This window comes from Gopherus flavomarginatus, chromosome 7 (genome assembly GCF_025201925.1).
Source record: "Gopherus flavomarginatus isolate rGopFla2 chromosome 7, rGopFla2.mat.asm, whole genome shotgun sequence".
Classification (NCBI taxonomy): domain Eukaryota; kingdom Metazoa; phylum Chordata; order Testudines; family Testudinidae; genus Gopherus; species Gopherus flavomarginatus.
The window spans coordinates 23,467,450-23,493,132 of NC_066623.1; the positions used below are offsets into that span (position 1 = coordinate 23,467,450).

The 25,683-nt window shown below is 42.8% G+C and overlaps 1 protein-coding gene across 2 annotated transcripts in view; it reads right to left on the bottom strand.

The window, feature by feature from the left end:
- Positions 1-21,631, bottom strand: part of CCNJL (cyclin J like) — a 51,503-nt gene extending 29,872 nt beyond the window's left edge. The window contains exons 1-3 of one of the 2 annotated variants that reach the window (XM_050962763.1): positions 21,285-21,631; positions 20,392-20,499; positions 2,587-2,797 (exon numbers count right to left, since the gene is read on the bottom strand). In XM_050962763.1, the coding sequence (XP_050818720.1) occupies positions 2,587-2,797; positions 20,392-20,469 (289 nt within the window). In that variant the 5' untranslated portion in view covers positions 20,470-20,499; positions 21,285-21,631. Of the gene's footprint in view, positions 1-2,586; positions 2,798-20,391; positions 20,503-21,284 lie in introns of both variants that reach the window. The other variant, XM_050962762.1, reaches the window with a different exon arrangement.
- Positions 21,632-25,683: the final 4,052 nt, after the last annotated feature.

Sequence of the window (25,683 nt, forward strand, 5' to 3'; positions counted from 1 at the left end):
AATATTTTTGTAAAACTTGTGGTGTAGACACAGTTATAAAGGTGATGCACAGGAATAAGCTATTATGGTGCAACCATGCTGACACTGGGAAGGGGCAGTGGGGTGAGTGGGAGGGTTGTACTGCTTTCCAGGGGCAGATCAGGGTATCATGGGGCCACCCCACCCCTTCCGCCTGCAATCCCCCTGTGCTCCAGCTGGGGAGCAGGGTCAGCACACAGGGGGCTTGCCCCACTCCACTCAGCCCACTTGGCGCTCTGGCAAAATGCTGTGCCCCGAGCCTGCTCCCTCGTTGAAGCGCCAGGCGTGTGTAGAGGGGGAAGGGGTGTGCAGAGCGGGGAAAGCACCCACGCCCTAACCCCACTCCCCAGCAGGACCACTGGGCAGAGTGGGGCACATCCATTTTTGCAGCCCCTCCCCCCACAATTATGCAGGCCCCTGGGCACAGGCCCCATTGGCCCAGCACCTAATCTGACATGGACTGCTTTACCTGTACCAAAATAACTGTTGTATTTAGAAAAAGCCCTTACTTATATTTTGGTTATCACCCATTTTAGAAGTTACTCCCTCCTTACAATGCTTAGGGGCAGCTTGCAAGTTACCTTTTGCCTTATTACACCTGAGGCGACCTGTAAAAGATTTCTTTTTTGCTTCTTTATATAAACGACAGCCTGAAAAGTTTCTCTGTTTGTTTTTAACCTTACAAATTGGGAGGACTATAAAGACTAATCTTTCCTAACTGGAAGAGGAAATGAGGTAGGGATCCTTGCAAGGTATACGTTAGCAGTCATACCTTGAGTGAAGGGGTGAGTATATCAAATCCCTTCATCCTCTCTCTATAATGGAAGTCACTAAAGTTAAATGCATAAAGTCCTTCCCTTAAATCTGACTGAAGAACTATTGAAATGATACCTTAACAGCACTCTTCCAGGCTAGACAGTTAAAAAAAAAAGGGGGGGGAGGGGCAGAGAAGACTAAAAGCTCTGAGACCTCCTTCATCCATTATAAACAGAAGGACAACTACTGTATTCTCTTAGATTAAAGTGACCTGGAAAGTAAGTGCTTTGAACTGGCATTACTTCAGCAGTTGCAAGCCCCTCTTGCAACGTAATGAAGTTATGCAGTACTGGAGATTTTAAAAGATGAGCTGCAAGTTGTGAAGTTCAGTTCTGAGCCTGCATAAGGGTATGTCTATATTGGAAACTTCAAAGCGCTGCCGCAGGAACGCTCCCACGGCAGCACTTTGAGGTGTGAGTGTGGTCACGCACGAATACTGGGACAGAGCTCTCCTGATAATCCACCTCCCCGAGAGGATTAGCACAGCTCCCAATGCTCGGAGCCTGTCTACACTAGCGCTTTAAAGCACTCAGACTTGCTGCACTCAGGGGGGTGATTTTTCATACCCCTGAGCCAGCAAGTTAGAGCGCTATAAAATGTAAGTGTAGACAAGCCCTTAGTGTTTAGGGATATTTAAATCTGGTATTTTGTTTCAAAAAAGTGAGACTGAACCAAAATACCAGGCTCAAAGAAAAGATTGAACTAATTTCAGCCAATGCCATTACTTTGGTTTCTTCTCCATTCCAATTTTAATCAGCTTTTACTGCAAGGTAAGTTAGCAACTAAATGATCATTCACCAATCCTAGCTCCTCTATATTTCAAAGATGATACAATAAGCTCCACCTTTTTCAGAGCTAGGAAAAAAGGGCAACACTTCTCTAGATTTAGAAACTTATCAAAATCTTTTGCCTGTTCCACCATAGCGTTACGCTGCTTTAAGTGTCCTTTGTATGGTAGAATTATCCTAGCACAACCCATTTCGGGAGAGACCAGAAGTAGGATCCTTGTGGCTGCATCAGTGCCATCCACCATTTGCATAGCTTTGGGTGCAGAGGTGGTGCTGAACAAATAAAGCTGTCTTTGTCACCAGCTCATTTTCAAGACAGACCAAGAAACCTGAACAAGTACGACAGCGTCACTTTACTCAAATAGACATTTGTTGCTGTGTAACATTTTAGTACATATTCTGTACTTATAAATTTTCTAGCCAGGTTCTCACTCAAGTCATAGATGAATTGATGTAGAAGACATCACTGTGAGCAAAAGTCCTCCAGTGGTACAAATGTTTAGGGTTTATGGAGAGCTTTGGCTGGGAACCCTGATCTTCTTTGCCAAGTTAAAAATCCCATTCTTTAAGATAGCTTCTTAAAAACTCCCCTGAAATGCAATAGTTTAACAATTCAACTTCTTTTCAGTTTGGTTACTAAACAAAGGTACTTAAAAACCTCGTAATGCTGGTTCAGAGGTATATTGGCAAGAACATACAGCTGCCGCAGTATGCTTTGGTAACTACCTTCAGCTCAGATATTAGGAGGTCCTATTCTCCAACGTACTGAGTGATCCCGGCTCCCTGTGGAAGCCAAGCACTGCATAATTTCAGGCCCAAATTGATGAATTATAGGAGAAGTTAAATCTTGCATTAAAATTATCCCCTTTTGGATGGAGAATAGCAGCTTTTGTGTTACATTACCAAAGCAACCATCTGCTTGATCAGAAAAAACAAATATGTTAATAGGCAGCAGTTAACTTACTTGCTAGGAGAAGACAGGCAATCGAAATGACATGCAGTTGCTTGACAGTAATATCGTAGTGATCCATAAAGAGGTCCAGTAAGTAGACAGCAAGGTGCCGTGCCGTAGGGCAGAGATTGCAGCGGCTGCTGAGGACAGTCAAGAGGTCAGTAAAGTAGCGGCGCATCCCGATCTGTGGTGAATGGGCCTTATAGACAGGCAGTTTCAGTTCCTACAAGAACACAACAGGAGGGAAGAGAGGTATTAAAAGGAGTATTTGTTTCAGTGGCTAGAATGCCCAAACCAACACTCGCAATCTACTATGGTAAGTGCTTAGCAACTACAGCAATAAGATTTACTCAGAACGCAGAGCTGGGTTAGTGCCAACATGTTTTGAAAGTCAATTCACTTCTAATATGTTCAAGTCATTCATTCCTTCGCCTTAGGAGATTTAAGGTACTTGGTTGTGCATTGTAAATTCTGGTTTAACCCAGCAATAACTAGTTATTGCTTTCCATAAAGAGAGCACCAACACTATCCAGACTTAGAAAAAAATGATAATGAAGAATAATTGAAAAGGGACATTGTCAGGTCAAATTTTGCACCAAAGTCAGATTCTGTACTATATTTCTTAAGAGATAAGGGTTCATTTTTATGCACACACATTCCACAGAGAGCACGTAAACTTTGCCTTTTAATTTGTAGAACAAGGAAGAAGTTTTGTTTTTTTAAAAGGACCTAGCATTCTTTTATTGTGTTAAAAACCCAAATATTGCAGAGTAGTGGTAGTCTACAAAAAGAACATTGATTAGAAAGGAAGCAGTTTATTTCCATTGTCCAAGGACAGAAAAAAGAAGAGACAAGTAGCATAATGAGGAGTGGTTAGAATTTAAATCTTTACAGTTTTAACTATTTGGGGTGTTGTTGTACGAGAGAAGTTTAAGAGAGCCAACTATCTTTTATTTGACTAACGTTTTCTATGTCACATCTCACGTGTGAACTTTTTATATTACTCAGAGACCAAGGCCTCATATGTAGTCCTGTCTTTATCTGGAGAAGGGAATGTCATACTGCAAAGTAAAGTCACATGCTCGGTCTATACTAGTAAAATAGATCAAGTTTGAACTAATGAGATTTTAAATAGGATTCTGCACCCAGAGTGGACAGGGGAAGTTTGGTGAACCCCAGGGTTACCCATGACCAGCCAAACACATTTTTAAACATGACTTGTTTCCTAGTTTAGATGTGGCCACAAGGTAAGGAGGAGGAATTTGCTGTGCTCAAATCAGAATGGAATACATGTTCCATGGATGGGAAACTGCCATGCTAAGAACAGTGTACATCTCGTGCTATCAGCTTGTTTGCCCAGTTTGTGCCACTTAATGTCTGCTTAGAAACTGATGTACTACCCCTTAAGTGCTGACAGTGTTATACCGGTATAAAAAGATGCTTGTAATGGGATAGTTTATTCCCCTAAATTAAAGGGTGTAAACTAGGTCTTAGAGAAGCATTTGTAAGAAATGCACACTAGGGTGCAACTATTAACAACTAGGGTAGGTCTACACTAGAAATGCTGCAGCTTTGTAGCACACACACTTACTACAGTGACGGAAGGGTTCGTTTACTGCTGTAGTAAATCCATTTCTACAAGAGAGAGTACCTAGGTCAACAGAAGAATTCTTCTATGGACTCAGCAGGGTCTACCCCAGGGCTTAGGTCAATTTAATAGCATGTGAAGATTTTCACAGTCCCGAGTAACGTAATTAAATAGATCTAACTTTGTAGCAGAGACCAAGCCTTAGTCATTGCACAAGCTCTCTCTTCAGTTAACACTTGGCTGAACACTGGTTTATAGGAACCGGTGGCTTGCTGAAAACATGTAATGAAATCCTTTGGTACTTTGTTAACCCCCATTGCCTAAATGCCAACATGCAGACTTATCTGCCATAACTAGCCTACCAACATGAAATTGCTTTACAATCTTTACTCGACAGCGCTAAAATAGGGACTAAGAGACACCACCCTCCAAACCCAGGGTAGTGACTGCCCAACATCCCTTTCTTCCTTACGGAGAGGAGACATTCCAGGAGGAGGTTCAGCTTATCAGAAGAAAATATCATTACACAATTAGCCTTAGGGGGGTGCTTATAGCCTTGGGCGAGGAGGGTGCAGGAAGACTCCATACCTAAAAAGCAGCTTACAAAGACAGTGAGCAGAGTACTGTTACGGATGATCGATTATCAGGCCTTTTTAAAAAGAGGCAGTGACAAACCACATTCCGGACTAAACAGCCACATGCAGTGGACAGGGAAGCAGCCCTTTGAAACCTGGGGCAGCCTTCACTGAAGGATTATAAAAATCTCCCCCCCAGTAACAATTGATTAAAAAGGGAGACAATGAAACATTTTCCCCATTGTTTTATATCAATTAAAAAAACCCACCCGTTTGAGTCTGCAATTTTTTTTTATCCTGGGATTTAAGGTCATCTATACAACCCACACCTGGGTCCAGAACAGAATCCAATACACTTACAGACCAAATGTTTGAGTCTGTGGCTATTGAAACCAATTTTTAAACCAAAGCGTAGCTCATCCTTTCAGAGAGAGATGGACACATACAAAACAATGTGGGTGAGGTAATATCTTTAACCTACAGAGTTGTCCAATAAAAGAAAAGCCCCCCCTCCCCCATTTTTTTTTTTAAATCAGTCACAATCCATTATTCCAACCCAAGTAATTTACAGGAAGCCTGGCTGCTTTTCTAGCTTTTTATTCCCTTAGACAGCTATCAAGATTTTCCAGTGTTTTTCTTCATATAAAGAAAACTCTGTTTCCTAGCAAATTTTTTGACTATGCATATTGAAGTTTTACTTTCTTTACATCGATTTTCAGTAGAATAGAAGAGCAATGGATGTAAGAGACAACATTTGAGCAGTTGGGATTACCAAAGCATTTACCAAAGTTACTGGCATGTCCAGAAATTGCTGTTTAGTTGCAGAGTGTCAATAGATTAGAATGTGACATGGGCTTTGAAACACAAGTGCATAGTTCCTTAGAAGCCAAACATATACCAAAATACTGACAACTGCCTCTGTCAGACTTTGTCTACTACACTGGAAAATTCAGTAGATGCTCTTATTCTAGTATAGAAGGGCCCGTTTTCAGTTTAGGTCACTAAAGAAGGTGTTTAAGAGCTAAACTAAAATGGCAATGTTGACATAGGGGACTATACTTAGGCTGCAAGCTCTTTGGGGCAGGGACTCTTTGTTCTGTGCTTCTGCAGTGCCTACCATAATGGGCTCCTGGTCCATAACACACTCTTAGGAGCTATCACAATACACAAACACAACTAGTAAAACTTTCCAGTGTAGACAAGGCCTTAGGTCTTCACTACAGAAGTAAGGGCAGGTTTCCACTACAAAGTTAGGTCATCGTGTGGCATGTGTCTATACTAAAATAAATCTCCAGCTGAAGTAAATGCGTCATTACAGTGACAGTCAAACCACCTCCCTAAATGGCGTGGAACCACGGGTGACCTATTCAGGTTGACATAGTACAACTGCAGACACTGGGTGACATGTGTCAGTCCAAACTGTCCTCCAGCAGCTGTCCCACAATGCCCCATTCTTCACTATAGAACTGGTGCTGAGCCACAGACCTGCTGCTTTTACAACAGACTGCACCCCATACTTGGTGAAGACCTCACCAGCACCCTACAGACCATAGTTATTGCCAAGAAGCCTGAGACAGAGACCCCTGCTGTGAACAGTGAGGAGGAGGAAGATGCAGCTGGGGGTTCCAGCCATGCCAAAAGCCAGGACCTGTTGGAGACTCAACCACAGTCTAGCCCAAAGGTGGGCAAACTTTTTGGCCCAAAGGCCACATCTGGGTGTGTAAACTGCATGCAGGGCCATGAATGTAGGGCTGGGGTAGGAGGTTGGGGTGCGGGAGAGAGTGCAGGGTGTGGGAGGGGGTGCGGTGTGCCAGAAGGGGCTTAAGGCAAGGGATTGGGGTGCAGGAAGGGTGTGGAGTGTACAAGAGGACTCAGGGCAGGGTGTTGCGGTGCTGGAGGAGGTGCCAAGTGTGGGAGGAGGCTCAGGGCAGTGGATTGGGGTGCAGCAAGGGGCTCAGGGCAGGAAGAGTGTGGGCTCCAGCCTGGTGCCACTTACCTAGAGCAGCTCCAGGGTGGCAGCAGCATGCAACAGGGCTAAGACAGGCTCCCTGCCTGCCCTGGCCCCGTGCCACTTCCAGAAGGGGAGTGGGGTGGGGGGTTAGAGGGCTCTGCGTGTTCCCAGCCAATGGGAGCTGCGGGGGGTGGTGCCTGCAGGTGAGGGCAGCACACAGAGCCCTCTGCCCTTCTTCCCCCAGGGGCCGCAGGGACGTGGTGCTGGCCACTTCTGGGAGCGGCGCAGGGCCCACGGCCCCAGGCCCATGCCGCCACAGGGTTGGCAAGCCCGCAGTCCAGATCCAAAGCCCTGATGCCATGGGCCGTAGTTTGCCCACCCCTGGTCTAGCTTGTCCTGCCAGGTGAACACAGACAAGCCTGGTGAAGAGGAAGGAATCTCGTGTAAGCGTGTGTATACATTTTTTCTTACAATATTCAAACCCAAAGATAGTGCCCAGCTCAGCCCCAAGCTCACGAGACAAAGGTATTGACTTTTCATTGTTTTGCTCATATCAAAAGAGGTATTGGTATAACAAACAGAGGTAGACTTGGTATGTGCTTTTCATTCCCCTGTTGGGTTAAGAAGAACAGTTTGTTTATGTGAACAGGGACACCCTTTTTATCCTCCTGAGGGAGCTTGATGAAGAACTTTCATGGAAATACTCTGCAATCCTCTCCTGCAGGTTTCTAGGGATGACAGCATTATTTCTTCCTCCACGATAGGACACTCAAGTCACTCTGCGAGGAGTCTGGCTAGCATCATCACAGCAAACAAGCTGTCAGAATGTGGGCCTGAGTGACTTTGGAACACCATTAAGAACTGGGCTCTCTGTGCCTTTGTGACCCTTAGGAGGGAGATGTCAGCTAAAAAAAAAAATCACAACTCTTGGGCTACCAGTATTCACTGCCATTGCCCTATACTCATAGCCACGGAATTGGAGGCCGAATTTTATAGTTTAATGCAACAGAAAGTCTCCTCCACTGGGCTGTACTCACCAGGAGCTCAGGACTGGTGCTATCCCAAGGCGCTCCAAAGCTGAAGTGTCAATAAGCACCCTGTCATGGTGTAAACCCCCACTCTGAACCTTAGCGTCCAAAAGATGGGGTACCAGCATAAATTCCTCTAAGCTCAATTACCAGCTTAGTACTTGTAGCGCTGCCACCAACCAGGAATTCCAGTGCCTGGTACACTCTGGTCCCCCCACAACCTTGCCCGGGGACCCCCAAGACCCAGACCCTCTGGATCTTAACATAAGGAAAATAAAACCTCTCTCTCACCATTGCCTCTCCCAGGCTTCCCCTCCCTGGGTTACCCTGGAAGATCACTGTGATTCAAACTCCCTGAATCTTAAAAAACAGAGAGGAAAATCCACCTTCCCCCCTCCTTCTCTCTCCCCCTCCCAAACTCTCCCTGAGAGAGAAAGTAATCCTAACACAGAGAGAAAATTAACCTTTTCTCTCCCCCTTCCCTCCTTTCTCCCCACCAACTCCCTGGTGGATCCAGACCCAGCCCCCTGTGGTCTCACCAGAATAAAAAAAACAATCAGGTTCTTAAACAAGAAAAGCTTTTAATTAAAGAAAGAAAAAACAGTAAAAATTATCTTTGTAAATTTAAGATGGAATATGTTACAGGGTCTTTCAGCTATAGACACTGGGAATATCCTCCCAGCCAAAGTATACAAGTACAAATTAAAATCCTTCCAGCCATTTGCAAATAAAGAAAACAAACATAAGCCTAACTCGCCTTATCTAGCTAAGACTCACTATTCTGGACATATAAGAGATTGTATCAAAGAGATTGGAGAGAAACCTGGTTGCACGTCTGGTCCCTCTGAGCCCCCAGAGTGAACAACCATCAAAAACTAACAGCACACACAAAAACTTTCCTCCCTCAAGATTTGAAAGTATCCTGTCCCCTGACTGGTCCTCTGGTCAGGTGACAGCCAGACTCACTGAACTTGTTAACCCTTTACAGTCAAAAGAGACATGAAGTACTCCTGTTCTATTAACCCTTAACTATCTATTTATGACACACCCCCAATTAGAAGTTTTTATGAGAGTAAGGGAAGGGAATTTTTAAACTTGTCCCTTCTCATTGTCACTGTAAATCCAATGCTATGTCTGTTTTTATTAGCAACTTCTGGTATGGTGAGCTTAAGGGATGCACTATTAACACCTGACCTGATTAAAAAAAAAAAAAAAAGAGAGAGAGAAGACAAGCTAGGAATTTTCTGAGAGCTCTTTCAAGCCAGTGCTGCATCAGACTGTGGACAAGGAGCTTGTAGGAACAATCTGACTGAAAACATGGAAACAATACAAAACAAAGGTCAGACAAAAAGGCCCAGGAGTCCCAGCAGAACAAGGAGAGGGAAATGCACTAGGATAATAAATCGGTCTTTTCAGGCAGCAAACCCAAACACAGCAGACCTTGGCTGACTGACAGGACCAAACATCAGAATCAGCCTTTGCAGTCGCTGGAAAACTGCATGGTCACTGCTCTCCAACATATCACTTGGCATTATGAACCGCATCCTTACCCCTACTACTCCACACTGGAGGAAAGCAAGGGAAACCACAGCTTCACATAAACCAGTCTATGGTTTCTCAGCCACAACAGACTATACTGGACTAACAGTCACTTGTGAAAACAAAAAGGAAGTGTTTACTTCCTTTTCAGGAGTAATTTTAAAAGGTTTCACTCATGTTAAATTGTGTTAGAAATTTGTATGAGATTGTATGCATTTGTCTGCACTTTGATTTTGTGCATGAAACTTTAAAGTCCTGTGTTTGGAGACTAAAAGTTGCTTAATTGCTACAGAACGCCCACTAGCAGTCAAGAAATCAAACAATACTTATAAATGCCCATCAAGCACCACAGAATTCCAAGTTTCAGGAAAACACTCAACCATGTCTATAAGTGTACAGCAAGCACCACAGTTCAGAGCAGCAGCCAAAGCTGCTTTTTCACACCCCTGAGATGTAGCTATGCCGATATAAGTTCCCAGAGAAGGCCAGCCTTTAGTTAAGTAGGAGTCTGGTGATGTTTTGCCTATCACAGCTCTAAGGATGGAATTCAAACCTGTCTGGGCTCAGTAACATCTTTATTTCTGCAATCAGTTCTGGAGCTAGTGCCTGAATGGTTAATAAAATGAGAAATACAGTAGGAAGTTTGTCTCCAGAGCTCTGGAACCACCGTGTCAAATTTAGTAGTAAGGGGGTAATACTGACTCACTTTGCACCACTGTCAGCCACATGCTTATTAAGTTTATTTCATTGTGAAGATCCATCTATATAACAGCATCAAAATGCATTTCTGTGGTGAACTGCCCTCATACAGTTTAGTCAGTTGTGACAACATTAACAGAATAAGAGCAGAGCAAGGTACTTTTCCCTCTTCTTCATGAGAAGGAGCATCTGGATTTGTAGTCAATAAAAAGCCTGATAAACAGTGAGGGATTTATTCCAGTTGAGGTATCTGCTTCTTAGACTTTCCCCATATATCAAATATTAAAGATTTCCAGTGCTTAATTCCTTCGCCTCCTCTTCCACCCTTTCTCCCAATACTAGAGGTATTAATGAAATATCCAGCAACTGACTCAATACGAGCAAAAGATTTAGTGGATTATGTGATGGTTGTGGTAGTAAACCACTGCTCAAGAAAACAAAATGGAATTCATCAGGCTGGCTTGTTTAAAAAAAAAAAAGAAAAAAGAAAAAAAGACAAATATTTACAAGAAAAACTCCTGTCTATCATTTCTCAACAAATGTACCAACAACCTGGGATGCTTGCTCTCATAACAGAATTTGTTTTTCTATAGCATTAAATCAATGTAACTGTCAAAGCAGTCAATTTAGACACCAACAGGACACTGATCATTAACATATGAATAGCTATTTTACACATATACAAAATGGTTTTAGTGTGGACAAAGTTTGCAGTAGTATTCTTGGGATCCCTCTATCATTTTGTGACAGGCAGAAATAATTCAAGGATAGCATCTCTCACTTAACATTTGCTGATGACAGTCAGATTAAGAAAACTGATACCTGAAAGAAGACTGTTTCAATATTATGTTTCTAAAACGTAGATGTGGAAGAAACTGCAACTATATTGGAAGGATACTATTTAATCTAGTGGAAAGTTGCGTAAGCCTACATAGGGCCAAAGCCAGGTCTGAAAAACAATAACAAAATTCCTATAGTTTATTCAAATCAGAGAGTCAGCAACAACCAACAAGTCTTCAATTTTTTTTAGTTCTCTGTATGCTGGCTTTTCCCTTGCACAGTATGTCTCCATAAATACCCTATTGCACTGGATTCTCAGATTTCTTATAACAAGAATCTCTGTGTCATAAGGAATACTGTAAGATTGTTGCCAATTAAGAAGCAGCAGAAATGCCTATAGTTTACAGGTAAGGGGAAAAAAATCCTAGACACGGTTACCTTAAAAGTTCACCCTCACCACAATTCAACTTCTTCCTGTTTTCTATCTTACTTAGCTGAGGGAGAGGTCCTCATTTTCTCTCCTCGAATTCAATTTCTGCATAGAGTATTAGCACAAAAAGTCAGGGGTGAAAAGTTAACTCCTTTGTAACTGACACTATTTAAATAAACAATCCTCTTGTCAGGAAGTGTTTGGAGAATAGCACAAAGACCTCAAGGAGTTAGGTATCTTTTGTTTCTGTTCTTTTTAAGGGGGGGATGCACATATTCCTTAAATTTAACCTATGCTGTCTTCCAAACTAACTTTCCATTTTTGGCCAGTATTTCAACGTTAAGTGAAGTCTGAATGCTTAATTACAAAGGGCTATCAAACTCAAGAGGGGATTCTACAATTGATGGCATGCTATTTCCTACTGAAACTAACTTTAACTTCTGCACAAACTGCAGTGTTGTGCCTTTAAGTTACAAAAACATTTACAGAAGTGTTCTGGTAAGTGTTTCTATGATTAGACAGTTGGCAGTAGTTTAGTGAACAGGTCATTAAGGTTAAGAGTCAGATACTATGTTTATGAAAGCTTGTTAGTGGGTTACAGTTGATGTGCTTTTGGACTTTGCTGGTCACAATACAGAGATTATGCAAACCACCCATCCACCAGGAGGAGGTACAGATAACTGACAGATCAATGACACTTCAGAAGGAACTAGCACAGTGGTGGGCAATCTGCAGCTCACAAGCCAAAAGCAGCCCATCAGGGTAATCTGCTGGTGGGCCACGAGACAGTTTGTTTACATTGACCATCCATAGGCACGGCCTCCCGCAGCTCCCAGTGGCCGTGATTTGTCATTCCCAGCCAATGGGAGCTGCGGGAAGCAGCAGCCAGCACATTCCTGTGGCCTGCACCACTTCCAGCAGCTCCCATTGGCTGGGAAAACAGTGAACTGCGGCCACTAGGAGCTGCGGGGGCCGTGCCTGTGGATGGTCAATTTAAACAAACTGTCTCGTGGCCCACCAGTGGATTACCCTGACGAGCCACAGGTTGCCCACCACTGAACTAGCATGATGCGTTTGGTCAGAGGACAGGAATGTGCAAGAAAATCCCTCCAAAAGACCATGTTTTGCCCTTGTCTGCATCAGACTCCAGCTACGCTACTATATCACTTCAAAGCTGTAATGTAGATGGGTTCTAACCATGTTAGGGGGACAGTCTGGGTTTTAACCTTGTTATGGGGCCACAATTAGATATGCCCTACACTTTAACTTTTAGCCTTATTATAACTAGGTCACCTATTTTTTACAGAATAGATGGGGCCTAAGTGGCAGTGAAACATTATTAACATAACTTAAAACTTAAATAAGAATCTTCCAGTTTCATTAAGCAAGCTTTATCAGTATTCCCCCCACCCCCCATTTCTAATTAAGCAAAGTTCTATAAGACTGCGGGGTTAGAGTCTCATAACAGACCTGGGTTCATCCCCATTACCCTCATTTAAGCACAAGACTGGGAGGGACACTAAGCTATTAGCGTTATCCTTTAACTAGGATGTCAAAATGCAGCTCTCTTGAAATTTAAGATCTCATGGTACTTTTTGACAAGTATACGGGCCAACATTCTCCCTCCTTCAACAGAGTCTAATAATGGATAAGGTTGTGTGCAAGAAATTGTTCAAATTACACTTGGTGATTTGTGAAGTGTGCCACTCAAATGTCAATAGAACTATATAAAAATATGATTCTAAGCAGCACCACCAACACTCGCCTATAATTGAAAGAGAGGGCAGAGACCTCCTTTTGAAGAGTACACAACTTGTTCTAAGGGCACATCCAGTCTACCTGCAGGATCGGCCGGTAGCAATCGATCTATCGGGGATCGATATATCGCGTCTCGTCTAGACACAATGTATTGATCCCCAAACGTGCCTTCCCCCCCCACCCCGACTCCAGAACTACACTGGAACGAGTGGCGGTAGCAGAGTCGATGAGGGAGCTGCGGCCATCGATCCCGCGCTGTGAGGACGGGAGGTAAGTCAAAATAAGATATGTCAACTTCAGCTACGCTATTCCTGTAGATGAAGTTGCGTATCGTACATCGACCCCCGCCTCCACCCACAGCGTAGACCAGGCCTAAGTGGAGTACACCAGAACTTCTCGTATCCAGTAAGCAATGACAAATATTACTGTGTGCACCTACCAGTTTTAAAAATAGGTCAGACAAGCTCTATTTATTTAAAAGCTACCTAGAAGACAAACTTAGAAGCACCTCAAAAAAACCCAACAAAAAAACCAAAAAAACTTTACTTATGCAAACACGTGGTTCTTGTCAACTGACTTCAAATGGCATTATTGGAAAAGGGATGTTCCATGTTTATGTCTGTAAATCAGGGCTTAATTTTTGCCAGGGCTAGCCAGGGTTGAGCCCCGGGCACGTCCAGTTGCTGCATCAGCTCTGAATGTAAAAAAATTGCTTGAGCCCCAGCACCTAATTGCTTGAGCTCCGGCATCTTTTTCGTTACAAATTAAGCACTGCTCTCAACTCCACATCAGACTTGCAGATGAAGGTATTTTCCTAATTGAAAGTCCTTTAGGGTATGTCATCTATGCTAGGAAATTAGGTTGATTTTATACATTCGATTGCGTATGTCCCCACTAAGTGCATTAAGTCGGCGGAGTGCGTCCTCACTACCGTGGCTAGCATCGACTTACACAGTGGTACACTGTAGGTAGCTATCCCACAGTTCCCGCAGTCTCCACCGCCCATTGGAATTCTGGGTTAAGCTCCCAATGCCTGATGGGGCAAAAACATTGTTGCGGGTGGTTTTGAGTACATTGTCAGTCGCCTCTCCCTCCATGAAAACAACCGCAGACAATTGTTTCGCGTCAGACAACAGGGCAATTAGAAGAGCACAGCAAAGCGCACTGCACATCAGAGAGGCTGTGAAAACCAGTTTCATGACTGGCCAGGCTTTGGCGTGACCATTGTTTGAATCAAGGAGAAACACACACCCGCCCCCTTTGCTGATTTTAATTCTCTGTGAGACAATCACCCTCTCCACTTCGAAATAAATTAACTGTTGTTTTGAAACCATGCGTTCTCTTTTTTTTTAATTAATAAATAAAAAGAGATAACAGACAAGCTAGCCCAGGTGGGGTGGCAGAGGAAGGACGGACAAGGCTACATTGCTTATTGTAGCCACACTAAAAATCAAACTGTTTGAATGACAGCCTTCTGTTGCTTGGGCCATCCTCTGGAGTGGAGTGGCTGGGTGCCAGGAGCCTCCCCCCGCATTCTTGGGCGTCTGAGTGAGGAGGCTATGGAACATGGGGAGGGGGGTAGGCGGTTATAGAGTGGATGCAGTGGGGGGTCTGTGCTCTTGTTGGCTTTCCTGCAGCTCCAACAGATGCTTCATCATGTCCATTTGCTCCCCCTTAGCCTCAGCTCTTTGTGCTCACTTAATTCTTTCCTGGCCTCTGCCACTGAATGCCTCCATGCAATAAGCTGTGCCCTATCAGTGCTAGAGGACTGCATGAGTTCGGAAAACATGTCATCGTGAGAGTGGTTTTTTTGCCTTCTAATCTGCGATAAACTCAGGGATGGAGATGATAGGAGGAGCATAGAAACATTCTACACTCTACGATTCTGGGGGCACTGCATGGTCACCTGTGCCGCTGAGTTCGCCACACCAACCAAACAGGAAATGAAATTCAAAAGTTGCCAGTGTTTTTCCTGTGTACCTGGCTAGTGCATCAAAGTTTAAAGTCCTGTCCAGAGCGGTCACAATGCAGCACTCTGGGATAGCTCCCAGAGGCCAATACCGTCGATTTGCATCCGCACTACCCCAAATTCAACCCTATATCATGTTTTTCACTTCATATTTGTACTGTACTGCCAGATTTCTGCCCTCTGACAATGCCTTTCAATATACACAGTTAAAACTGCAGACTCCACTGCTCAGATATTCAAAAATTTACTTTTTTGCAGCCTGCTAAAGATGACAGACAGGCGTTAGCACACTGTTCTTATGTAAGAGGAGGTATTTGTGCTTGAATGCACTCCACAGCAGGCATTTTTAATCACAGTATTACCAAACATTCTAATTTCAAAGGACAGTTTAATTGCTACTGTGTGTAAAAATCCACTACTTCATGTGTTCCACTTTGGTATTTTAGAGAGTGTTTCATTAAATTCTCCTTCCTCGGTTTAAATTATTCAAATGATCAGCAGCTAATCTGAGGCAGGATCAGAGAAAGGAGTGTGAAAACTGAAATTCCAACTCTGAGGAAAGATGAAAGAAGAGAGATCATGAATAACCATGTACTTTATTAGGACACCTGTTCCTTTCAGCTCCATACACATGGTGCCATCTATATTAAAAGCAGACAAAAGCTAGCAACCAGTAATGCTTTTATTACAACTTTCAAAAGCTGGAGTTTTTAAAGTGGACAGATTACATTTTTGTTGCTGGGCCGACAATCCCTTTAGAGGACTTAGCGCAATGAGTTGCTCGCTGCTGGTTATGCCTACTTTCATTTTACAGCTGATTTAAACTAGAAAGGCATGTTAAAAGCAAATGTTAACATTTTTTCAGTTCATTAAGATGAACAGAAGAAATAAATTGCGTCTCAGAGACATGCTGGATCCCGGAAATCCTCCTCTAGATTTTGCTTTCAAGATCTGGAAAAGTTACATTGCTTTTTGCAATGTCCCACTACCTCCTTGGACAAAAAGAAAAAAAGGAAAACGAAAACAAAATAGCCTGATTTACTTAGTTGTGATGTTTGTACAATGCTGAATTCAATTATCTATGCCAAGCATCTGTAATTTATTGAAAAAGCACCTATCAAATAACATTTGGTAAGGAGTAAAAAGTACAATAGTGGATTTTAAGATGATACAGAATTGAAATGATGAAATTACTGTGTCCTCATTTTTAGTAAAATCTTGCTTAATTAATAGAACAGGGAAGCCAAGTGTTTAAGGGATGCAGAGAATGTGTGTAAAGAACACAGGGAAACATTCTCCCCTATTCAATGGAAGAAAGGTGGGGGTGGGTTGTTTTTACTGAAGAATGGGGACCATAAACCTGTTGCTTGTTGTACTTCTGACAACTTGCTTTATTACTATCAGGGTTACCTGTTAGTTGGGGGAGTAACTTTTACCTAGAGGAAATACCTATCCCCCCCAGACACTGTAAAAATGTAAAGGCACAGAACTGTTTGTTTTCAGAAGGCACCAGCTCTGTTCAACTATCCACCTGGCTGGAAAGCCCACAGACCACTCATTGGCAAAGCAATTAAGAAAGCCTTTGAAGGATTAAGTTACAATACAAACTCTTAAAGCTTGGCTCAATGAGCTTTGCGAAATTCAACCCTGCTCTTACTCACATTGCTTTGAGAAGCCATGTAAGAGGTGAATAAAGGAGGAAATACAAGCAGATCTACTGAGCACTTCTAAATTGTAGGAAATGTGCATATCCTGGCAGGAAGAAAGCCAACATACCACAAACACTGGGGGCTGGAGGACAACTTAGAACTCTGTTTCCAAAACAAGCTCAGATCATGTTCTAAGTAGATATATTTTCTCTTTTTTAGCACTTGTGTGCAAAGAGAAACGCTGACTTGCTATTTAAACTCTCTCTCTTTCTAGAGTACTTATTCCTGCTAAAGCAGAGGGACACGTTTACATAGAACTGAACCATCAGAAGGCCAATTTCTGTGACATTGTATCCATTTGGTAGGTCTCAAAAACCTCTTGAAAGCTGAATGACTTAAAATGCAAGTCGGCCTGCTAGCAGGATGTCTCTCCACCACTGACTACCACTGCACAGGCTCTAGGCTGCCAAAAGGTCATCATGGGCATCAACCCACCTGTTACAGTACTGCTAATGAACAGGGTAGAAGAGAACACCGAAGACTGCAGGGCAGGCTCTGCCTTCTACTCCGCTGGTGCCCTTTCACCTCCTCAAGCTGTCCTCCATGGCACAATCCTGCAAGGCTTAAATATTCTGACCCAAATAGAGAAGCCATTAAACTTGTACTGTACTTTGAATTCAGACTAGTCATGAGCTTACAAGTGTTCTGGATCTGGCCAGAGCACTCAAGACCCGCGTAGCCTAGCAAGAGATAGAGAATCTACCTCCGTAGCAACCACAATACTGCTTCTTGACCAGCCAGCCAAGTAGAATGTCAACTTAAGGGATTTATTTCCTGATTTCTGAGCACCCCAACTCTACAGCAAAAAGCTTCCCAGCACCTTTAAACCCAATTTACACGAGCACACCTGAAGTCTTCCATGTACATCAGATGCCTGCCCTCAAGCACACCGCATTCATTGTGTACAACTAACAAACGTACTGCATGAAGGACTCCAGTCCATGCAATAACACCAGCTTTCAGAGGCCCTAATTATCCTCAGAGTACAGTAATTTCAGGTTTTTGCACATGACGTACAGTATGGACACAGATATATTATGCCACCACCCTTACAAGTGTTTGTGGTTTTATGCCCTCCAAAGGAAGGCTCAGTTAGGTTTAATACTAAAATGATCTCCACGTGTCTTGTTTTAAAAGAAGTTAAAAATTTTCAGAAACTTTCCTTCAGAAATGCTTATGTTGCTGAAATGGGAAATTTCTTCTCTGCATTAAATACAAACTTTAAGTACGTTCTTCTGAAGAGGAGACAATCTGCCAAGAAATTTGCACTGCAAGTCATGGGCTACATAAAGTGTATTTTCCCTTAGTGCCAAACACAACCTTTACTATAGTTTCTGTCTCAGACTCACCTGCTTAGATCAAGACTAATCTGTTCGTGTACTCTTCCCTCCCCCTGCACCCCATCCATGACCAGATTAACATGCTGGGCCAGATGACAGCACTGAAAGTGTTTAGAAAACCCTCAGTAGAGATAAAAGCTTTGTTTTGTGGGCAACACCATCTGCTTTACCATTTTCTACAGCACAGCACCATAATATACCACTAGGACTCTCAGCAATCTTGTAGACATAGAAAAGCAGAACAATATTTATGCTTTTTTTGTTCTGTGCTGCTGTTGCAGATTTCCCCATCACTGAAAGCTAATTAGCAAAGTATTCTTCCAGAACAAAATCAGATGTGCTTCTTCTATCTGACTAGAAACATGCTAAATCTAATTCTTTTTAAAATAAATAAATAAAAATAAATAAATAATTGTAAGGATTTCTTCCAAACTCCCACCTCAAAAGCATGCGCAGGCAACATCACATCCTCAGTACTGCAGGGTTTATGAATCCCACATTTAGATTTCTCTTTAAGAGAAATTTGCAATTTAAAAAAGAAAAAAGCCTGGGCTTGCATCCTCTTTTCTGCTTCTTTATTATGTATAAGGAAAGCCTGAAGGGTTTTGAGGGGAGGGGTTTATGGGTATTTTTTCCACTTTAATATCATAGGTATCAACTCTCATCTTGCTGGTTATGCTGAAGGACAGTCTGTTTTACTGTCTCTCATTTGTTTCAAGGATTTATTTTTCTAAAACGTTAAAGGCATTAACAAAAAGACTCAACAAATTGTACACCGTGACAGTCCTTTTCTTTCTCAATACACTCAGTCTGAGCTCTAAAATATTTCATTCTTTAACCAGAATCTTCCAAGCTAGGCAGGACCTGAACTTCTAATGCAAGAACATAAATATGCACAATTCAGGCCTTTCTTATCAATAAAGTAGCAAAAAGAAAAGTACAAGCCAATTTTCCCTCTTTTCAGCTTCACCTGAAAATTCAAACAACCAGGCCTACTCCTGTCATAGGAACTGGTATCTGTGAGTGCACATGAACAACAAAATTCTAGCATTGTAGGATAGTCCAACGTAACCATGTCCCAAAAGTAGGCTGAAGTATGCACTTGCTAAAGGCAAATTCTAAGCCACATATACAAGAGGTAAAACATGGCAAAGAAATTATGCAGGCCTCAGAAGAAATTGACAAGGCAAATAGTTTTTTGTTTTTTTTACTGAAATCCGCACTTTCTGACCAAATAGAATTTTCAGTGGTCAAAGTCTTTTGGCATGAAAATTAATGTGGTAAAACTCAATTGCCTAATAAGAGCCTATTATTTACTTTGTCAATTTCATAAGGAACCAGATGTCTGATACAGGAAAATTAGTTTTAAGTAACTTCATAAACAAGTTCAGTGTTTTCTTTTGCAAGAAAATAAACAGCTGTTGATCTAGATTTACTTGCATCAATTATCCCACCCCCCATTTCAGAATCAGAAGGACCTGTCCCTCAACGTGATAGCATGAGAACAAACAACAAACTTGCCAAGACCTGATAATGATTAAGTCACCTGATGTAATTTATTGTTGAATGCCAGCTGGAGAGACAAGAGTAGTAGAATATCCAAAGTGTTAATTTTGTTAAGGGTAACTTGAAAGGGAGTAAAGTGCAGATAGTTAATCTTTGCTGTGATCTCTCTTTCATGTTACCCAGCTAAATGCATTTAGCAATTCTTTAATGTTTGAAGTGTACCTAAGGAAATGCAACCTGTAAACAGACAATGCTATTATTTCTAGTGGTTCAAAGTCAGAGCTTTTTTAAATTAAGAGGACAAGACAAAGCACAGCAATAAATCTCTTCAAATACTGCCCAAATATTGCTCATTTAGGTATTTTAATATCAAAGATTTTTCTTCTTCTTTAGGAGCACACATGTAAATGCAGTACTAGCTCTATCAAAGCAGACAATTACAGCCAGCATTTGTACTGTTATCTCACAACTCCTCTGCAGTCTGCCAAGAAACAAGTGTCTGTAGTAAAATTGCTTCTCAAGCTGTTTTTGTTTGAAAACAAGTAGAGTTACTTCTTCAGACCTTAAGATCTTTTGATTGCATGCAGCACAGCAACAGTACACACTTTTTATTTAACACACTGTATCATCACCAGCTTGCCTGAATTAAAACTGCTGAACAAAAGCCAGCAGATATTTTTAGCCTGTAAATAGGTTTTTGTACACTGTAAATTATGATTAAAGTATTTTTATAGGACAGAAAGTGTTCAGTGTAGGTTCTCTGATTAACTGAATTGATGAAGACAGTTACTCCTGACGTCCCTTCCAACCCTAATATTCTATGATTCTATGACAATTTAGAGCTTTAACATTTGTTTTCCTTATAATGCTTGAGGGGGTGCCAAAGCATTTTTGCTGAATCGAAAACAAACAGGGGAAGGCTAGAAAAGGGAATTAAAGTCCAACCTTCATTCTCAGAGTTTGATGAATGTCTGCTGCCAGCTCCCCTTTCCACCACTGCTCTTCCATCCTCATTCTTCCCATCCAAAGGTGTGGAAGACAGGGATTTAGTAACTGCTGGAAAGGAAACAAACCAAATAAATCAAGTAGCTCGTATAAATCAATCCAGTACCATCAGTTTTTCCTAGCTGTTTTAGTGTTAGTTACTTGCCGTCAGACTGACAACACTCTAGAAATAAACCACTTGAAAACAATCACTGTTCAGCTTGTTTCAAAGAGACAAAAATACAAGTTATTCAGGGTCAACATAAGGCCATCAAACTTCTGATCAGATTGTGACCTGTAGCTTTTGCCAGTTGTAGGACTCTGCCAAATCCTTCCAAAGAGGTTTTGCTCCAAAAACATCTCGGGGCAGCGTTGTCCTGGGATCACTTAAAAATTCAGAGAGCTTCTCCAATAGCAGAAGTGTTTCTCACACTGTTGCTTCCTTCCCATAAAACAAACCAGTGGTAACTCTACTCTCAGACACTCTTATTCTCCCATTTTTTAGGCTACCAAAGGCTTCCTTCTAACTGCCTTTCCCAGATAAAGGTTTTTTTGTTGTTTTTTTTTTAAAGGGGCGGGAGACAGGGGGAGAGGACGGGAGGAATGAGTCCCAGCTAGAGAAATCCTGGGGGACTTTTTACCCTCATTTCATCAGGTGGGAAGAAGTGCCCCGTAATTGACGTTACATCAACTGGATCTAGCCCTTGCTCCAGCTGGTTGTGTAAAACAGTCACACTGGGATTTTTAATACCCTTCCAATGTGCAATTCCAGCCTGCAGATTCCGGGTTTTTTTTTTTCTCCTTTTAAAAACGCTACACAATTTCAGGACCCTGAAAAATGCAACTTGTGTTACCTTCGCTGGCTGCCTCCTCTTTGCCTCACACACTGTGATCAGCAGCCTTTGTCCTACTCCAACATCCTGCTGGTGCCGCTACAGCAGCAGTGCGAACACTGCAGCCAAGAGGGAAAAAATCAGACCCCGGCAGCCCCCGGCGCTAAAAGTCGGAGGCAAAGACAGGAGATGGATGCACACATCCCCTACCCCAGGGTGCACCCCGCATGGAAAATAGACACTGGTGCTGCCCCCCTTTTTAGAGCACCCAACCCCTCTAGCCTCCCCCGTTGTTCTCTTGCACCCACTCCCAGCAGTAGGCTACCGCTGCCGACCTCTATAGGAGCGCAGCAGCGCTCACGGGGGATTACCACCCCGGCCGCGTACCACGCAGGCGCCATGCCTCTGCCCTGGAGGACTCTGGGGACTGTAGTTTCCTCCCCCCTGCGCGGTGAGGCTAGGGGAAGGGGCAGGTGAGGCGTGGCTTGGCTCGGGCGGCGGGCGCCCCAGGCAGAGGATGTCCCGCGGGAAGGCGGCGCGTGCTGCTGGGACTCAGGAGCCTACTGTCCACGTGCTTTCAGCAGTGCTCTCCAGCGCCAGGGTCACCAAGCCCCTTGCCTGGGTATGTGTGTGTATGACAGTCTTATGCAAATCATGCAATGACCTAATGTACTATTTGTAAATAATGTGCATCTAATCATACATTTTATGAAGGCATTGGCTTGACAATCTGGGGAGTAAAGTGGGCAGCAGGGCAAGCTTCTGCCATACCACTGTTTTGCCATCCACAACCGTTCAGAAGCCAGGGTTAGCCTCTCTCCCCATTATGAACTTGGCTTTAAATTCATGAGATTTTTATAATATAAATCAGGGGTAGGCAACCTATGGCATGTGTGCCAAAGGTGGCACACGAGCTGATTTTCAGTGGCACTCACACTGCCCGGGTCCTGGCCACCGGTCTGGGGGCTCTGCATTTTCATTTAATTTTCAATGAAGCTTCTTAAATGTTTTTAAAACCTTATTTACTTTACATACAACAATAGTTTAGTTATATATTATAGACTTATAGAAAGAGACCTTTTAAAAATGTTACAATGTATGACTGGCACGCAAGACCTTAAATTAGAGTGAATAAATGAAGCCTCAGCACACCACTTCTGAAAGGTTGCCGACCCCTGTAATAAAGGTTGGGCTCTTCATATGCCTTCTGGTTTTTGAGACTTTAGGGCTCATGTTTTGGTGCTTTTTGGGATGCACAAAGGCTAGAAACTTTCCCCACACACACACACAATGAAAGCTCAGTATGCAAGCAGGCATCCACTGGGAGACATACAATGCCCCATACACACATGACCAGACAGGGAGATAAGCATCTGTTACTCCCTGCTTGAAAGGAACCTGTCTATGACATGTCACCTCCTGGTTACCTGCCTTAAGAACATATTTTTCAGTATAGATAAACAGTACAGATAGTAGTCCTTAGGTCAGTGGTGGGCAACCCCACATGGCCCGTCAGGGTAATCTGCTGGCAGGTTGCGAGGCAGTGGTTACATTGACCGTCCTCAGGTATGGCCGCACACAGCTCCCAGTGGCCGTGGTTCTCCGTTACTGGCCAATGGGAGCTGCAGGGAGCAGCGCAAGCCGTAGGGATGTGCTGCTTCCCACAGCTGGCATTGGCCTGGAATGGTGAACCATGGCCACTGGGAGATGCAGGGAGCTGTGTCTACAGACGGTCAATGTAAACAAACTCTCTCACGGCCTGCCAGTGGATTACCCTGATGGGCTGCGTGCGACCCACGGGCCACAGATTGCCCACCACTGCATTAGGTACTACCCATCCATACATTTCCCAGTGATTATGACCACTAATGGTCTACTGGCTCTTGGTAGAGATCTCCCACGTCACCCTTTAGTGAAATATTATGAATATATACAACTCAGAAGATCCCTGTAAAACTCTATTCATCCCCTCTCCCAGTTGGTACCAAAAAGTTCATGGGTCACACTGCTGATTAGTGCAAAGCATAGTGGTCAGTTTGTGATGTGAGAACTGGAACTGAGATCCTTCAGATTCAGCTCATATAAGGGCCACTAAATATCCATTAGATTAGAACATATTTTAGTCCCTGCTGACCGGGGCTGGGTTTAAACCTGTAACCTCCAGGTTAAGAGCTCTGCAGTGCATTAGCACTGTCCTGAAGCATAAATGTTAATTTAAGAGGGAAGCATAGATATAGATTTAAAAAAAAAAAAAAAAAAAAAGCCCAGTATCTATGTATCTATCTATGTTAACAGAATATGAAGGTTGCAATGTCAAGCACTCAAAATGGAGATATTAGAATTAATGTTACATATGTCAGCCTTAATTCATCATTTTCCTTCTCAATAGGTCTTTAATTATATGATTAACTATTATTTTTCTCACATGATTCATCAGTTTGGTTTAAACCCAGGACCTTCAAAATCACAGCATAGACACCTACTAATTAAGCTAAATGAGCAACTGACAGCAGAAGTAGGTTATTAGCCACTCTAGGGGTCAACTGATATAGTTGTTGTGTCATCCTTTTTCAGTGTGTTAGAGAACTGTTTGCTAGACCAAGCATTCCTAAACTGTGCTATGGTATGTGAGCTTGATATTTCATCAATTCACTTCACAACAATTTTTGAAGAAGATGGTACATGAAACAATATAGTTTGGGAGCTGCTGTGCTAGATAAGAGTAGAATGTTGGGTGTCATGATTCCTAGTTGCCATTTCTGGTTCAGGGAAGGTAGCATAGGATGAGAGTGGTGGTCAAAGACCAGATAACCACCCTATAGCTTCTTTCTGGAGAAGCGTGGCTAGGACTTAGCTATGGATCTAGGTTCTAACCCCAACTCTATCTGATGTTACCTTGATCTAGATCCTCAGAAGTGTTTAGGTGCCTAGTTCCCACTGAAATAAATGAGAGTTATGTGTCTAAATACCTTTGAGGATCTGGGCCTTATCTGAAAGTGGAGAGACTAGAAATTGTTTAAGAGGGGAGTATAATGGGTTGTATAGATCCTGTACTGCAACAGCTACTTAATGGATTGACTCAGAGCAACTATTTTTCCAACTGTGGCTAATTATTTGACTAACAAGCTGCAAGGTTGGGATAAAAGGTTGCAGCTCAGCCAGAGGTAAGTTAGTATTAGGTAACCTGAGAAGGATTTGGCACTGGGTACAGTTTGGGAGGAAATAGTGTAAGTACCTGGAACCTCTAAGAATAAGTACTGGAATGAGATGCTTTTTGAGAGGAGCCTGGAGGTGTGTGAAGGTAAGAAGCCAAAGGAGATAGCAGTACATCTGAGGGAGCAGACCTTAGCATGGTCCCTGGGCTGAAACACAGAGTGGGAGGGCCTGGGTTCCCCTACCTGCCCCCAGGGAAAGGGATGGAAAGCTCTCCTGATGCAGAATGTGGTTGAAGACCTGGCATAAAATGTTTAGCAGTTGATTTATTTTTTAATTTATCTGGAAGGGGTGGGAATACAAGTGACCTAGTAGGGGTGGTGAGAAGGAACAAACTGTATGCTTTGAGTGGCTGTTGATAGAGGGTGCTAGAGCTGAAGACATGCTACACCTGGCCATGAAGGGGTGCTCTTGTTGATCAGTGACTCCTCTGCAAAAGAGGAATCCCTGACCAAGAAGTCTTGCTCAATAATAAGGGTTATGAAGTATATGAAAAATATCAACAGAAGTGGTGAGCTTTGAATTATGGTTCCCAACTTGGGGAAGTTTTCCATAGGCTGCAGGATAGAGATAGAGAGCTTGTAAGGGAAAATCTCTATCTTCAGCCTGGACTTGTGTTTTTCCATCTATAAAATAGGAATAGTTACACTTGGCTTCATTATAATGTGCTTTGAAATCTCCTGATGAAAATTGTTAAATATGAGGTGGGTGGTATGATACAGTTTTTTGGTTTTTTTTATCATGCCAAACATACTGGGGTCCTAATTACATGTGGGCACCTTCAGTGCTAATAGAGCAATAACATAAGGATTTTGGTTCTCTTTGAGCTTGGAGAGGTGGGATTGCTCCACATTTAAGAGAGACATGGTGAGTGAGGTAATATCTCTTATTGGACCTACTTCTGTTGGTGAGATAGACAAGCTTTTGAATGGAAGCACAGCTCTTACACAGAGCTGACCTGAAGAAGAGCCAGAGCTTCTCTCTGACCTTGCCAGTAGGTAGGGGATCTTGGGGGACAACTACTGCACTGGTGGGGTGCAAAATAAACTTTATTAAGAAAATGCAAAAACAGGGAAAATTCAATAGTGAGGGGTATGGGGTTTGTTAAGGTAGACAATTGGGGAGGGGTTTCTTTTAGTAAATAGTATAGGGGGTTTCAATAGTGGGGTACAATACAGTTGGTAACCAATTAACACTGAAGTATAAA